The sequence below is a fragment of the Chiloscyllium punctatum genome, chromosome 11, assembly GCF_047496795.1.
Source record: "Chiloscyllium punctatum isolate Juve2018m chromosome 11, sChiPun1.3, whole genome shotgun sequence".
NCBI lineage: Eukaryota > Metazoa > Chordata > Chondrichthyes > Orectolobiformes > Hemiscylliidae > Chiloscyllium > Chiloscyllium punctatum.
Genome location: NC_092749.1, coordinates 117,060,352 through 117,076,863, shown reverse-complemented (window position 1 = coordinate 117,076,863; position 16,512 = coordinate 117,060,352). Strand labels below are relative to the sequence as shown.

Below are 16,512 nucleotides of genomic sequence, written 5' to 3'. Positions count from 1 at the left end.
TCCACACCCCCCACCAACCCAACCTCCACTATCAGCGCCTTCCCCTGCAACCGCAAGAAAAGCAAAACTTGCGCCTACACATTCCCTCTTACTTCCCTCCAAGGCCCCAAGGGATCCTTCCAAATCCATCAGAAATTCACCTGCACCTCCACACACATCATTTACTGCATCCGCTGCACCCGATGTGGCCTCCTCTATATTGGGGAGACAGGCCGCCTACTTGCAGAATGTTTCAGAGAACACCTCTGGGACACCTGGACCAACCAACCCAACCACCCCGTGGCTCAACACTTCAACTCCCCCTCCCACTCCACCAAGGACATGCAAGTCCTTGGACTCCTCCATCGCCAGACCATAACAACACAACGGCTGGAGGAAGAGTGCCTCATCTTCCGCCTAGGAACCCTCCAACCACAAGGGATGAAATCAGATTTCTCCAGTTCCCTCATTTCCACTCCCCCCACCTTGTCTCAGTCTCAACCCTTGAACTCAGCACCGCCTTCCTAACCTGCAATCTTCTTCCTGACCTTACTGCCTCCACCCCCACTCCGGCCTATCACCCTCACCTTGACCTCTTTCCACCTATCGCATTTCCAATGCCCCTCCCCCAAGTCCCTCCTCCCTACATTTTATCTTAGCCTGCTGGACACACTTTCCTCATTCCTGAAGAAGGGCTCATGCCCGAAACGTCAATTCACCTGCTCCTTAGATGCTGCCTCACCTGCTGCGCTTTTCCAGCAACACATTTTCAGCTCTGATCTCCAGCATCTGAAGTCCTCACTTTCTCCATATCCCTCCAAACCCTTCCTATTCATATACCCATCCAAATGCCTCTTAAATGTTGCAATTGTACCAGCCTCCACCACTTCCTCTGGCAGCTCATTCCACACATGCACCATTCTCTGCATGAAAAGGTAGCCCATTAGGTCCCTTTTATATCTTTCTCCTCTCACCATAAAGCTGTGCCCTCTCGTTCTGGACTCCCCCACACCAGAGAAAAGACCTTGTCTATTTATCTTATCCATGTCCCTCATGATTTTATAAACCTCTACAAGGTCACCTCTCAGCCTCCAACACCCCAGGGAAAACAGCCCCAGTCTAATCAGCCTCTCCTTATAGCTCAAATCCTCCAACCTTGGTAACATCCTCATCAATCTTTTCTGAACCCTTTCAAGTTTTACAACATCCTTCCGATAGGAAGAAGACCAGAATTGCATGCAATATTCCAAAACCAACATCCTGTCCAGCCACAACATGACCTCCCAACTCCTATACTCAATACTCACCAATCAAGGAAGCATAGCAAATGCCTTCTTCTCTATTCTATCTACTTGCAACTCTACTTTCAAGGAGCTGTGAATCTGCACACCAAGGTCTCTTTGTTCAGCAACACTCCCTAGAACCTTACCATTAAGTGTATAGGTCCTGCTCAAAACTCGCTGTATAAGTCCTACTAAGATTTGCTTTTCCAAACTGCAACACCTTGCATTTATCTAAATTAAACTCCATCTGCCACTCCTCAGCTTATTGGCCCATCTGATCAAGATTCCATTGTAATCCGAGGTAACCTTCTTCACTGTCCAATACACCTCCAATTTTGGTGTCATCTGCAAACTTACTGACTATACCTCCTATGTTCACGTCCAAATCATTTATATAAATGACAAAAAATAGTGGACACAGCACCAATCGTTGTGGCACTCCACTGGTCACAGGCCTCCAGTCTGAAAAATAAGCCTCCACCATCATCCTCTGCCTTCTACCTTCGAGCTAGTTCTGTATCCAAATGACTAGTTCTCCCTGTGGATGACTAAAAGGATCAAAGAAAAAAATAAACTATGAGGACAAACTAGCAAGTAATATAAAAGTGACCAATAGCCAAGAATATGAGAAGGAATCACTGGAGAATTGTATCGGAGAAACTAATGGGATGAAAGGCAAATACGTCCCCTGGCCCTGATGGCATGCACCTTAGGATCACAAAAGAAATAACAAGGGCACTATGGATGACAGGTGAAATTGTAGGACGAGCAAAGAGGACAAAGGAAGCGTGCATAATATCTAGGCGACTGAAAACAGACAAAGCTTTGGAAGAATTTCGGGAAAGTAGGTCCAATCTGAAATGAGGAATTAAGAGGGGCAAAAGGATTCATGAAATATCTTTAACAAACAGGGTTAAGGAACACCCCAAAGCATTTTATTTGTAGATAAGGAGCAAGAGGGTAACGAGAGGATGTTGACTGGTTGGGCCAATGGGCTGAGAAGTGGCAGATGGAGTTTAATTCAAATAAATGTGAGGTGCTGCATTTTGGGAAAGCAAATCTTAGCAGGACTTATACACTTAAGGTCCTAGGGAGTGTTGCTGAACAGAGAGGCCTTGAAATGCCGGTTCAGAGCTCCTTGAAAGTGGAGTTGCAGGTAGATAGGATAGTGAAGAAGGCGTTTGGTATGCTTTCCTTTATTGGTCAGAGTATTGAGTACAGGAGTTGGGTGGTCATGTTGCGGCTGTACAGGACATTGGTTAGGCCACTGTTGGAATATTGCGTGCAATTCTGGTCTCCTTCCTATCGGAAAGATGTTGTGAAACTTGAAAGGGTTCAGAAAAGATTTACAAGGATGTTGCCAGGGTTGGAGGATTTGAGCTGAGGGGAGAAGCTTAACAGGTTGGGGCTGTTTTCCCTGGTGCGTCAGAGGCTGAGGGGTGACCTTATAGAGGTTTACAAAATTATGAGGGGCATGGATAGGGTAAATAGGCAAAGTCATTTCACTGGGGTCGGGGAGTCCAAAACTAGAGGGCATAGGTTTAGGGTGAGAGGGGAAAGATATAAAAGAGACCTATGGGACAACGTTTTCACACAGAGAGTGGTACATGTATGGAATGAGCTGCCAGAGGAAGTGGTGGAGGCTGGTACAATTGCAACATGTTCTAATCATTACTTCCAGGGGGATATTTTACTCTGAGGTCATTTGTTAAACCTGCCTCATTAAAGGATCCAAGATCACCTGCTCCCTGGTTGGTTCCATGACATATTGCTCCAGAAATAGTCCCTAATGCACTCTATGAATTAATTATTGTAGCTACCCTTTCCAATTTGATTAACCTAACCAATATGAAGATTAAAGGAATCCATAATTATTGCATTTTTATATACTTTTAATTATTCCTCCAGTACAGCTGCTATTTGGGGTTGTGTTCACTACTCCCTAGCAATGTCTTCTTTCCCTTTATCCAAATGGACTCATCACCATCTGAGCTTAGATTGTTTTATGTTATGCTACCCACCATCTTATCCTCCCTTCCTGGCTTTTTGAAAGGTCAAATATCCTTGAATGTTACTTTCTCAGTTTTGATCTTCACATTAAAAAAATCTCCATAATGGCAATGAGATTGTCAAGTTTTGAGACGATTTGGAGCTCAGGTTGAGGTTCTGTATGCAGGATTGCTCATTGAGCTGGAAGGTTCATTTTCAGACATTTCATCATCATACTAGGTCATCATCATCAGTGAGCCTCCGGCTGAAGCACTTTCATGGCCCACTTTCTATTTATATGTTTAGGTTTCCTTGAGCTGGTGATGTCATTTCCTGTGGTGGTGCTATTTCCTGTTCTTTTTCTCAGGGTGGTAAACAGGATCCAAGTCAATGTGTTTATTGAGTTCCAGTTGGAATGCCATGCTTTCCTCTTTCTCGTGGGGAAGAGAAAAATGAAGGCATTAGTGATGGGGGATTTTGCTGTAAGGGTGACTCCAGGGTAGTTGTTGCCTCCCTGGTGCCAGGGTCATTGATGTCACTGAGTAGCTGTATAACGTTCTGAAGGGGGAAACAGAAATGACAGAGGTTGTGGTAAATGTTAGTCCCATGGATGGGATCCTGCAGGAAGAATGTATGGAGCTAGGAAATAAATTAATAAGTAGGGCCTCAAATGTAACAATCACAGAATCTGTACAAGCTGGATGTGTTGTACCCTTGCCCGATCAAAACAAATATCCTAATGCGGAAATTTGCTGGTATTGTGATAGTGGCTTCAATCTCGATGAAATGTTAAGGAATCAGAACCTGTGCAGGTAGAAATATAGGAGAGACAAAGATGGAAATGAAAGATAGAGAAACAGAATGCAAATAAGAGTTAGCAGCAAATGAGGTTCTACTACAAAAATGAATGTATAAAAATATCAAAAGGACAACTTTTAAGACACACACCCAAGTTTATACTGCATTCGCAGTAATGTCGATGAAATAATATGCAATTAGTTGTAAACAGGTACAACATTTTTGTGATTACAGAGACATGTTGACAGGGTCACCAATGCTGAATGAGAATATTCAATCTTCAGCAAGGACAGCCAAAACAGAAAAGGAGGTGTGATGACATTGTTTGTGAAAGACAATGTCAATGGAATAGCGAGAAAGGATATTGGTGCAGGAAATCGAGATGTAGAATCAGTCTGGTTGGACCTAAGAATCATCAAGGGGTGGAAAATAGACTAGGAATTGGCTGTAGAATTCCAAAGATTAATGGTAAAGTAGGACACAATATTAAATAGGAAATTAGAGATGCATGCACTAAGGTCCTACAGTAATCACAAATGATTTGAATCTACATACAGACTGGATAAACCACATTAGAAATAATAATGTGGCAGATGAATTCTGGGTTGTGTATAAGGTATTTTACTTTAGACCAGAACATTCAGGAACAAAATACAGTACAGGCTATCCTAGATTTAGTTTTGTGCAATGAAAAGGGGTTAATTAATAATCTAGTTATGAGAGTTCCTTCAGGAAAAAAGTAATGAAAGCATGATTAGAATAGAAAATGTATTAGTACAATCTGAAACTAGAATCTTGAATCTAACAAAATTAAATAGGTGTGTTGGCTTGAATACACTTGGTAGCTTCATTAAAATGCTAGTCAGTGAATAGGCAATGTTTAATATTTAAGGAAAACTGTTTGCATTTGAAGTTATACATACATTTTGGGCAGTAAATCACAATGGGAAAAGTGGCTACTCATGGTTAACAGAAGAAATTAAGTAAACTATTAAATCCAACGATCATAAGAACAAAAGAAATACATGCAACAGTTGGTCACTCGGCCCCTCAAGCCTGCCATAACATTCAACAAGATCATAGTTGATTTGCTCCATTTCTCTTTTCCGCTAGCTCATTATAGACCTCAACTCCATATTTCAGAAATCTCTTCTCTTTAAATATTTTCAGTGATCTCTCTAAATTCCAGAAGTTACAACCCTCTGGGAGAAGAAATTACTTCACATCTCAGATTTTAAATGAAGGTTGAGCTCCTCAAAAGCTAAATTCTGGATCCTGATATCTGACTTGCTTGCAGTCACACCTCTTGTCCCTGACCATGATCCAAATTTGATGTTAGGTACCGATATGCACAATATAAGATCTGACAGTATTTCGGGTGATGTATTAGCATTGACTGAAAAAATCAGTTAAGATACAAACTGAGTGCCGGTATTATTAATTGGTCATTTTCAAGTTGGAAAGATGTAACAAGTAAATGGCGAGGACATAATCCTAATTTATCATCTATATTATTGACTTGGAGGAGAAAGAGGCAGTGTGTAATGCATCCAATTTGTTGACGATACAAAAATAGATGAGAGGGCATGTTACCATCATAGAATCTCTTCAGTGTGGAAACAGGCCATTTGGCCCAACAAGTCCACACCTATCTGCTGAAGAGTAACCCATCTAGACCCATTCCCCTCCCCTATTGCTTTACATTTACCCCGATTAATGAACCTAATCTACACAATCCTGAACACTATGGGCAATTTAATGTGGCCAATTCACCTAACCTACATATATTTGGATTATGGGAAGAAACTGGAGCACGCGGAGGAAACCCACGCAGACATGGGAAGAATGTGCAAACTCCACACAGTCAGCTAAGGCTGGAATCAAACCCAGGTCCCTGGCACTGTTTGGCAGCAGGACTAACCACTGAGCCACCATGCTGTTATGATGAAGACACAAAGATATGGATAGGTTGTGTGAATTGGCAAAAGCTTGGCAGATAGATTTAATCTGTAGGAATGGGAATCCATGCACTGTGGTAGGAAAATTCATAGGCATACTATTAATTAAATGGGTGATAGACTTTAAAAATGCAATACAGAGGGATATGGGTATTTTTATGTCTGACCAAATTATGTCTGACTGAGTTTTTTGAAGAAATGACAAAGATTAAACAAAATGTTAGCATCCAGGTGATTCATATAATTAAGAAGGCAAATGGAATTTTGCCATTTGGAATTTAAAAATAGGGAAATTGTGATGCAATTGTACAGAGTGCTGGATGCACAAGGAGAACAGTTTAAAATTTTGGTTTTCATATTTAAGAAAGGACGTACATATTGGAGGAAGTTCAAAACAGATGCACTAGGCTGATCCCTGAGATTTTTGAAAAGCCCAGTTTTCCAGAATCATATTGCTATGCCTGTAACTGCACATAGATTCATCTGACCTCCTACAAAAAGGAATTCTACTAGAGTAGCCAACTTGGAGGACCTTGTCGGGACATTGGCCTATTAAAACTTATTCACTGAATTAATGGATTTTTAAAAGATGTTCATAGCTTTCTTTTCCTGTTTCCTGCATGCTTATGTGTATTTGTGTTTTGCAAAAATTTTATTGCATCAATAAACTATCTTTACAAGAACATTTTCTTATTCAGTATGTGGATGAACCTACTAAAGATGGAGCAAAACCTGACTTGGCAATATGGCAGGACAAGTGACTAAGGTGTCAGTGGAGGAGCACTTTGGGGCTATTCACAGGTGGTTGGAAAGTGGGAGGCCTTCAAAAATAGTCCAGATACAGTATTTTTCTATTAGTGTAAAGGGCAAGGCTGGTAGTATGGGGAATGCTGGATGACTAGAGAATGTGAGGCTCTGGTAAAGAAAATGAAGCACATGACAGATATAAACAGTTGGGATTGAATGAATCCTTCAAGGAGTCTCAGGGCAGTAGGAACATTCTCATGAGGAAAATCAGGAAGGCAAAAAGGGGACATTAGATAGCTTTGACAAATAGGGTTAAGGACAATGCAAAGAGATTCTATAAATACATTAACGGCAAAAGAGTAACTATGGATGAATTGGGCCCTTTAAAGGCTGTTTATGTCTGAAAAACAGGAGATGGATGAAATACTAAATGAGCATTTCACGTTAGTATTACTTTAGAGAAGGATATGAAAGCTGGTAAACTTGGAGAAATAAACAGAAATACCTTGAAAAGTGTTCATTTACAGGGGTACAGGTGCTGGACATCTTAAGGTGGATGAATTACTGGGACCTGATCAGGTGTCTTCCAGAACTTTGAGAGAGTCTAGGGAGGTGATTGCTGGGCCTCTTGCCGAGATATTTGTATCATCAATAGTCATGGTTGAGGTGCTGGAAGACTGGAGGGTGGTTAATGTGGTGCTATTATTAAAGGAAGGTGGTAAGCAAAAGCCAGGGAACAATAGACTGGTGAGCCTGAGGTTGTTGGAGGGGATTCTGAGCGACATGTATTTGGAAAGGCAAGGACTGATTAGGTATAGTTAACATGGCTTTGTGAGTAGGAAATTATGTCTGACTAACGAGTTTTTTGAAGAAATGACAAAGATGATTGATGAAGGCAGAGCAGTGGATTGTTGTCTACATGGCCTTCAGCAAGGCGTTCAACGAGGTTCCACATAGTAGACTGGTCAGCAAGGTTAGATCACATGGAATCCAGGGAGAGCCAATCATTTGGATATACAGGGTGGCGGTAAGAGATTTTACTTTGAAAACAGCAATATGGCTCACCTTTATCCACAAGAGAAAATTATAAATGGTACAAAACAACTATTTTCATTTTAGGAGTTGCAGGAAAAATCACAAAGTACCTTCTGTTGCAATGTTGAATAAACAAACTTTATTTTGAGTGACATATGTAGTGATATCAGGTGTGATCAGGATTTAAGATATAGTCTGTATACCCAAGAGGTAATGCACATTACAGGTTAAAATGTAATGTCAATCAATGACAGAACTAAATAAGATGAGACAATTTATGGTGAAGTGGTGCAGCCTGCCTATTGGCCACAAATCACAACATTTGGGGGGGGGGGGGGGGGGCGCTTGTTAATGAATCTGTATAAACTTAGGCTGATGCTCATTGATTTATTAAAATGTTATGATGCCACCAACTCACTGCTGATCAAATAATTTGGCCCCTTATGCTATTTAATTTAATGAAAATAAGGGCTTTGTATGCCAGGGAATATATGATGGAAGATCCATTTTTGAAGAAAGGAGGGTATGAGGTAGAAAATTGGTCATGGCTTTATATTGTTTTAATGCATTAAAATTATCACCCTATTTGTACAATTTGTTTGGGCACAGCAATTCACACTATAGAAGAAAAATAAATCTCCCTATCATTTTTGCAAGACGATGGCAGTATTTCAAAATGAACCAAGGTTGTAGGCAAACAGCCAAAATTCAGAACCACACTTGTAAAGCTCTGTTTTCCAAGAGGGTGGCATCTGAGAGAGTAGTCAGTTTTAAAAAAAACACTCTAAAATGCACACACATTCCCATCACAATTCACTCATACCAGAGTGAAAGAAAAGACCCCCCTCCCTAAATGCTGTTTATTTTTACATATAATGGTGCATTTTTCAGAGTCCAACATTTTATACTTCGTTATTTTACATTTGCATAGTAAAAGAAGCAAAGAGGGAGACACAATAGTTAAAACTACGAGTTGTTGAGTTTCCAGAGATAAACTCCTTCACTGAGACAGTTTAGTGGAATTGATAATTCTTTGAAGGTCCTTATGATTCTCAGCTGCTGTTGGTCATTATAGGAAGCAGTTGTCTCAATGTTTGTGACTTTTGCATGGAACATATTATTACATCATGACCTGTTGGACGTAAAATAAAACATTTGATTATCTTAGCTCCTGATCAGACACAAGAACCAAACATGGAGATACAGTCGGGATTAAAGACACCTTAAACAGGAACTTCTTAAAGTATCTGACATGTTTTGTTTAGGATCATAGAATCCCTCTAGTGTGGTAGCAGGCCCTTCAGCCCAACAACTCCACACCAACCTTTCGAAGAGTATCCCACTCAGACCCATTCCCCTAACCTATTATCCTATATTTACCCCTGACTAATGCATCTAACCTACACATCCCTGAACACTATGGGCAATTTAGCAAGGCCAATTCACCTAACTTGTACTTCTTTGAATTGTGGGAGGAAACCGGAGCACCCCAAGGAAACCCACACAGACACAGGAGAAGGTGCATAATCCACAGTCTGGGGACTCGTTGTTGGGATTTGAACTGGTTTAGACAGATTTGAATAGATTTGGGATACGAACATTTCAAATCTGGGTCTCTGGCAATGTAAGGCAGTAATGCTAACCACTGAGCCACTGTGCCGCCCCTTAGATGGAAGGGATCCAGCATATACAGCTTTTTCTGAACAACAATGACAGTTAGACCAGGTTAGCAATCTATGAAAAAAATTGTGCACTATGGTCATTTTAGTGTTGTAGTAGTAAAGCAGAGATTATGAATTCAAATTCCATCAGGGCAAGTAATGAAGTTTGACAAGTTTTAGAAACTCAGGAGATCAAAAACATTTATCGATATAAGGAGACATTATGACATTGTTCACATGATAAAGAATACTAGTGTTTCAGATTGCCACCCACTCCCTCCATGCTCAATTTCTCTAATATTGTGGTTCACAATCTGGAAAGGTAGGAGGGAGGGAGGGAGGGAGGGAGGAAAAACAAGAGAGAAAATGATAAATAAAAATCAAGGTTCATTCCTGGCCTTGGATGATGCCACGCAATAACTATTTGCTGACATGGGCTGAATTTGCTCCTTCCGACTGTGACATAATCCTACTTCAATGGCCTCGATGAAATTAGGCAAACAACAAAATCTTTCCTTTTTCTTTGTTCATGGAACATGAATGTTCCTAGCTGGGCTTGTACGTGTTGCTATCCCTAATTGCCCTGGACAAAGTGGTTGGGGGCAAGCTGCCTTCTGAAACCACTGCAGTCCTTGGGCTGTTGGGACATCAACATTGCTGTTAGAAAGGCTATCCAGAATTTCACCTCGTAAAAGTGAAGGAATATCAGTATAATTCCAAGTCAGGTTGAAGGACAACTTCGTGATGGTGGTGTTTCCAACTCTCTGGGTAGTAGAGGTTGCAGGCTTGAGAGCTGCTGATGGAGAAGCCTTGGTGAAGTTTTGCAGTTCATTTTGTGGATAGTCACATTGCTACTACTAAGCATCAGTGTTGAAGCAAGTGAATATTGGAAGTGCCAGGTTCAGTGCAAACTAATTTGGCTGCTTTGCCATGGATGATGACAAGTTTCTTGAGTGATATTAAAGCAGGCCAGTGGGGAGTATTCAATCGCACTTCTGACTTGTGTTTAACAGATGACAGACAGCCAAAGGCAAGATAGGAGGTTGGCTATTGACCAAGGAATTCCTAGTTTCTGGCCTATCCTTGTGGCCACTGTATTTATATGGCTGCTTCAGCTCAGTTTCTGGTAACCAACAGATGTTGAATAAGCAGATTCAGTCATGTAACACCATTGAATATGAAGGGGTGGTGGTCTTTGCCTGGCTCTCGACAACAAAAGTGTTACTATTTACTTTTCAGTCCAATCCTGGATATTGTCCAGCACTTGCTGCATTTGGACATAGCCAGTTTTAGTATCAGAAGAGTTAGAAATGGTACTAAACATTGTGCAATCATCAGTGAGCATTACCACTTCTGACCTTATGATGGACAGAAGGTCATTAATGAAGCAGTTGAAGATGGTTGGGGTTAAGAAACTACCCTGAGGAACTTCTACAGAGATGTTTCAGGACTGAGATGAATGATCTCCAATAACCTTCCTGTGTGTTATGTGTGACTTCAAATAGCTCTGAGGTTTCCTCTTGATTCCCACTGACTCCAAGTTTGATAGGGTTCCTTGACGTCAATACATAGTCAAGGGGAGTCACTTTCACTTCATCCCTAAAATTCAGTTCTTTTGTCAATGCTTGACTCATGACTGTAGAGGTCAGGAGCCCTGGCCTTTGAAAGCTGGTTGATAGAATTGTTACTGACTCTTCTATCACTTTCCTGATGATCAAGTCTACTGGTGGGGTGGTAATTGGCTTGTTTGAAATTGGATTTGATACGCTGTGATGATATTATGGCTTTAAGAGGTTATTTTGTCATATTTTTTTAAAGACAGGTTTTAAGACGGGGTACTGAGGTGTCTATTCAAAATTCAAAGTACGTGAGATGATCTGTTTTCTGAATTTTTCTTTTCCCAAAGGTGTGTTTATGGGATATTACTCAACTGGAACAGTTAATTAGTTAAGCCAATTCTTATTTTTCTGTTTTGTTGTATTTTACCTATAGTGCATGAATAAAGTGTGTTTGGCTTAACGCTGAGTAGCTTGATGAATCGAATTACATCTGGAACACAACACCTTACATTTACCTTGAAAATAAGAAAAAGTTAGGGTCTAGTCTACCTTCTTAACATATGTTGAGGGGGTTTGGTCAGGTCTATAACAATGCTTGTCGAGTAGATGCCAGTGTTGCAGTGGTGTTGGAGCAGCTTTCTAGGGGTACAGCAAGTTCTCAAACACAAGGTTTCAATAGTATTGTCAGAATGGTATCAGTGCCCAAAGCCGATGCAGCATTCAGTACCTCCAATCATTTCTTGATATCATACGGAGTGAACTGAATTGGCTGAAGACTGGCATCTTTGATGCTTGGCACCTCCAGAGAAGCCTATGATGGGCCATCTACTTGGCTAAAGATTACCTTTTACACTACTGTGTTGGGGTTTCCCAACTGTTGAGGATGATAATAGTTGTGCAGCTTCCATTTCCTTTTGGTTATTAAATTGTCCAGCATGATTCACAACGGGATGCAGTAGGTCTGCAAAGTTTAGATCTGATCTGTTGATTTGTGATTGTTCAGTCTCTCTATTGCATGCACGAGCAATTCCGTATTGTGGCTGTCAGTTCTAAAGGCTCAATGCACCCAAAACATTAATATTGCTTTCTTTCCACTGATGCTGCCAGACTTGCTGAGTTTTCCCCCAGCAATTTCACTTCTTGTTACCCTGCTAATGTTTGATCTGGTATAATAAGATTTCATAGGGTCTGCAGTCAATGTTGAGGCCTCCTAGGCCCAACTGTTGCCCGATCATAAACTTTGTCATCACATGAGCAAGTCTGTCTTCAGGGTGATGGTGGTATCTGGATCATTGTAGGGTATGATTCGATGAGTATGACTATTGTTCGTCTATTCTGCAAGACAGCTCACCCAATTTTGGTATGAGCTCCCAGATGTTGGTAAGGGGGACTTTGCAGGATTAACAGGGCTTGTTTTGCTGTTGTCAATTCCAGTGCCATGTGGTCCATCTGATTTTGTTTGTTTCTTTCAACTTTGTAGCAGTTTGATTCAATCGAGTGGTTTGCTAAACTATTTCACAGGTAGTTAACAGTCAACAATGACATAATCAGTAAGGATGGCAGATTTCTTTCCATAAAGGACTTCAGTAAACTAGCTAGGCTTTTACAATAATTGACAGTCATTACATGAGTGCCAATAATCTAGCTTTTGATTCCAGATTTTAACTGAATTCAAATTTCACCATTTGCTATGGATTTGAACCCACATCCTCAGTACATCAGCCTACACCTCTGAATTTCTAGTCCACTTATATTACCACTGAACCACCACCTTTTACTCATCTTTCCTACTCACTTTCAACCCCACATAAGAAATCTAATTTTATACATGTAGCACATGCAATAACTCTTACCTGTTGCCTTGTCGCAAAATTTGCTGAAATTATGTGGGAGGAAAGAAAAATATATGCATTAGTAAAAATAGTTTCAACTACAAAGTGAGAGAGTGCATCACCATAAAGTTCCCTTCTAAAAACCTAATTTCAAAAAACTGCAATTCACCTGAACATCATCTGATTATGAATCAATGGGAGCAATGGAATAGCCATGCTTGATTTGATTCAAAACATTATAATTGATTTGAAAATTACATAGTTCACCTCATGCTGCAATCTCTTCTGAAGTTGTCACAGCACAAAAGACCATAAAACCGTAAGAAATAGGAACTGGAGTAGGTTACTCAGCTCCTCAAGCCTGCTCTGCCATTCAACAGGATCATGGCTGATCTGACATTCCTCACATTGACGTTCCTGCCCTTTCTACATAACCCTTGATTCCTAGACTGATCAATAATTTCTCAGCCTTAAATGTACACAAGGACCTTGCCCCCACAGCACTCTGTGGCAAGGAGTTCCAAAGACTCTCAACCCTCAGAGAAGAAATTCCTCATCTCTTAAATTGGTGGCCTTTTATTCTGAGACTATGCTCTCTGGTTCTAGACTCATCTTCTCAAAACATCCTATAGAAACATCCTCCCATCATTTATCCTGTCAAGCCCCTTTAAGAATTCCACATGTTTCAATGTGATCACCTCTTATTTTTCTAAACCTTAATGAGTAGAGTTCCAACCTGTTTAACCTTTGTTTATAAGTCAATCCTTCCATACAATGATCTGAGAGTTTCCACCTGCTTCTTACTATGATCCAAAGTCCTCACTTGCTTTCAAGAAAACCACCATCATTCTGGTACCAAAGAAAACGCATGCAGCATGCCTCAAGGCCTACTGCCCAGTGGCTCAGACCTCCATAATTATGAAGTGGTTCCAGAAGAGAGTCATAGCTCATATATACTCTAGCCTCCCAGTCTGCCTTGATCCCTTGCATTTTGCCCGCCATCACGACAGGTCTACGGCACAGACTACCTCTCAGTCATCTCTGGAATATCTGGATAACCAGGTTACCTATGTCAGGCTCCTACTTATCGACTACAGCTCTACCTTCAACACTCCAACTCCAACTAAACTAACCGCGAAACTCCGAGACCCAAGTCTCTGCTCCACCCTCTGCAACTGGATCCTCAACTTCCTGACCCACAAACCGAAATTGGTGATTGGCAACAACACATCCTCCACAATATTCCTCAACACCACTGCTCCACAAGGCTGTGTTCTCAGCCTCTTACCATACTCCTTACACACTCATGAACGTGTAGCCAAAAGAAAAGAGATAAAGTGCTTGGTGACATGGTGTAAAGATTATAATCTTTCTCTCAATATCAGCAAAACAAGGAGCTGGTTATTGACTTCAGGAACCAAGCTGGAGGGGACACACCTGTCTACTTCAATGATGCTGAGGTGGAGAAAGTCAACAGTGTCAGGTTCCTAGGAGTGAAGATCACCAATAATCTGTCCTGGTCCACCTAGGTTGATGCAACAGTCAAGAAAGCACAACAACGTCTCTGTTTCCTCAGGAGGCTAAGGAAATTTAGCATTTCTGTGAAGACTCTTACAATTGTTACAGATACACCATAGAAAGCACACTATCCAGCTTGGTATGGCAACTGCTGTGCCCAGTTCCATAAGAAACTACAAAGAATTATGAGCACAGCCCAGTCCATCATGCAGGCCAACTTCCATCTATTGACTCCATTTAACACTTCTCGTTGCTTCGGGAAGGCAGCCAACATCATCAAAGACCCCTCCCACCACAGTTATGATCTCTTTCAACCGCTTCAGTCAGGCAAAAGATACAAGCACTTAGACACATGAACCAACAGATTCAAGAATAGTTTCTTCCTTGCTGTTGCAGGACTTCCGAATTAACTTCTCAAATTTTTTATTTAATGTTGATCTGGCGCTTTGTGCACCTTCTGTGTGGCTGTAAAATTGTATTCCTTATTCTGTTTTATTACCTGCATGCACTTTGTATGGTATGATCTACCTGTGGAAAACAAAACTTTCGTGTCCATGTGATAATAACAAATCAAATCAAATCAAGGATCATTCTAGTGTACTTTCTCTGAACTTCCTCCAATGAAACAATATATTTTCTTAAATAAGGGACATAACCACCCTCAGTACTCCAGATGTGGTCTCCCCAGACCTTGTACAGTTGCAGTAAGACTTCCCCATGAGCCTTCCAAATTACATGCTAGCTTTCTGCTTTTCCTGCACAAATACCTCCAAGTCCCTTTGTGCTGCAGTTTCCTATAGTGTCTTTCCAATTAAATAATATTGCTCTTTTGTTCTCCCTCCCTTCCAAATGAACAACTTCACAATTTCCCACAAGGTATTCCATTTGTCAACATTTTGCCCATTTACTTAACTTATCAATATCTCTCTGTAAACTATTTGTATCTGCCTTTCCACCTATTTTTATATTGTCTGCAAATTTGGCTACAGTATGTTCACTTCCTTCCTCCAAATCATTGATATATATTGTAAACAATTGTTGGGTGAGCACTGATCCCTGTGGAACCCCAGTGGTCATGGGTCTCCAACCTGAAAAATAACTCCTTTTTCCCACTCATTGTTTCCTGTCCATGAGCCCATTTCTTATCTGTGCCTTTATACTATCTCCAACATGTGGGCTTTAATCTTAACCTTTTGTGAGGTACCTTGTTGAACACCTTCTGGAAATGATAGGAAATGACTCTCTCTAATACAGTCACTGTTTTCCAAATGCTTGGCTATTACACCTTTTACAATGGACTCTAGCAGTTTTGTCACTATCAATGTCAGACTAACCAGTTGATAATTCCCCTGTTTTCTCTCTACTTCCTTTTCCTTTTAAAATAATGGAGTTACATTAACTACCCTCCAATCCATAGGAACTGAACCAGAGTCTACTAAATTTTGAAAGATGACCACCAATGCAACCACTATTTCTCAAGCCACTTCTTTTAACTACTCTGGAATACAGATTATCAGGCTATGGTGTTTGATTGCCCTTTAATCCCATCAATTTCCCAAACACCATTTCCATACTCGGGCTGAGGTTATTCAGTTCTTCCCTCTCATGAGACCGTGTTTCCCAGCACTTTTGGGACATTATTCATGTCATAGAACATAGAACATAGAACATAGAAGAATACAGCGCAGTACAGGCCCTTCGGCCCTCGATGTTGCGCCGATCAAAGCCCACCTAACCTACACTAACCCACTATCCTCCATATACCTATCCAATGCCCGCTTAAATACCCATAAAGAGGTAGAGTCCACTACTGCTACTGGCAGGGCATTCCATGAACTTACAACTCGCTGAGTGAAGAACCTACCCCTAACATCAGTCCTATATCTACCCCCCCTTAATTTAAAGCTATGCCCCCTTGTAATCGCTGACTCTATACGTGGAGAAAGGTTCTCACTGTCAACCCTATCTAACTCCCTAATCATCTTGTACACCTCTATCAAGTCACCCCTAAACCTTCTTTTCTCCAATGAAAACAACCCCAAGTGCCTCAGCCTTTCCTCATAGGATCTTCCTACCATACCAGGCAACATCCTGGTAAACTTCCTCTGCACCCGTTCCAGTGCCTCCACATCCTTCCTATAGTATGGCGACCA

At 41.0% G+C, this 16,512-nt stretch overlaps 1 protein-coding gene across 18 annotated transcripts in view; it reads right to left on the bottom strand.

Moving 5' to 3' along the window:
* Positions 1–4,910: 4,910 nt before the first annotated feature.
* Positions 4,911–16,512, bottom strand: part of LOC140483389 (utrophin-like) — a 737,248-nt gene continuing 725,646 nt past the window's right edge. For all 18 annotated transcript variants that reach the window (XM_072581625.1, XM_072581633.1, XM_072581634.1 and 15 more), the window contains 2 exons: positions 12,863–12,885; positions 4,911–8,921 (listed from right to left, as the gene is read on the bottom strand). In XM_072581625.1, the coding sequence (XP_072437726.1) occupies positions 8,910–8,921; positions 12,863–12,885 (35 nt within the window). In that variant the 3' untranslated portion in view covers positions 4,911–8,909. The remainder of the gene's footprint in view (positions 8,922–12,862; positions 12,886–16,512) is intronic.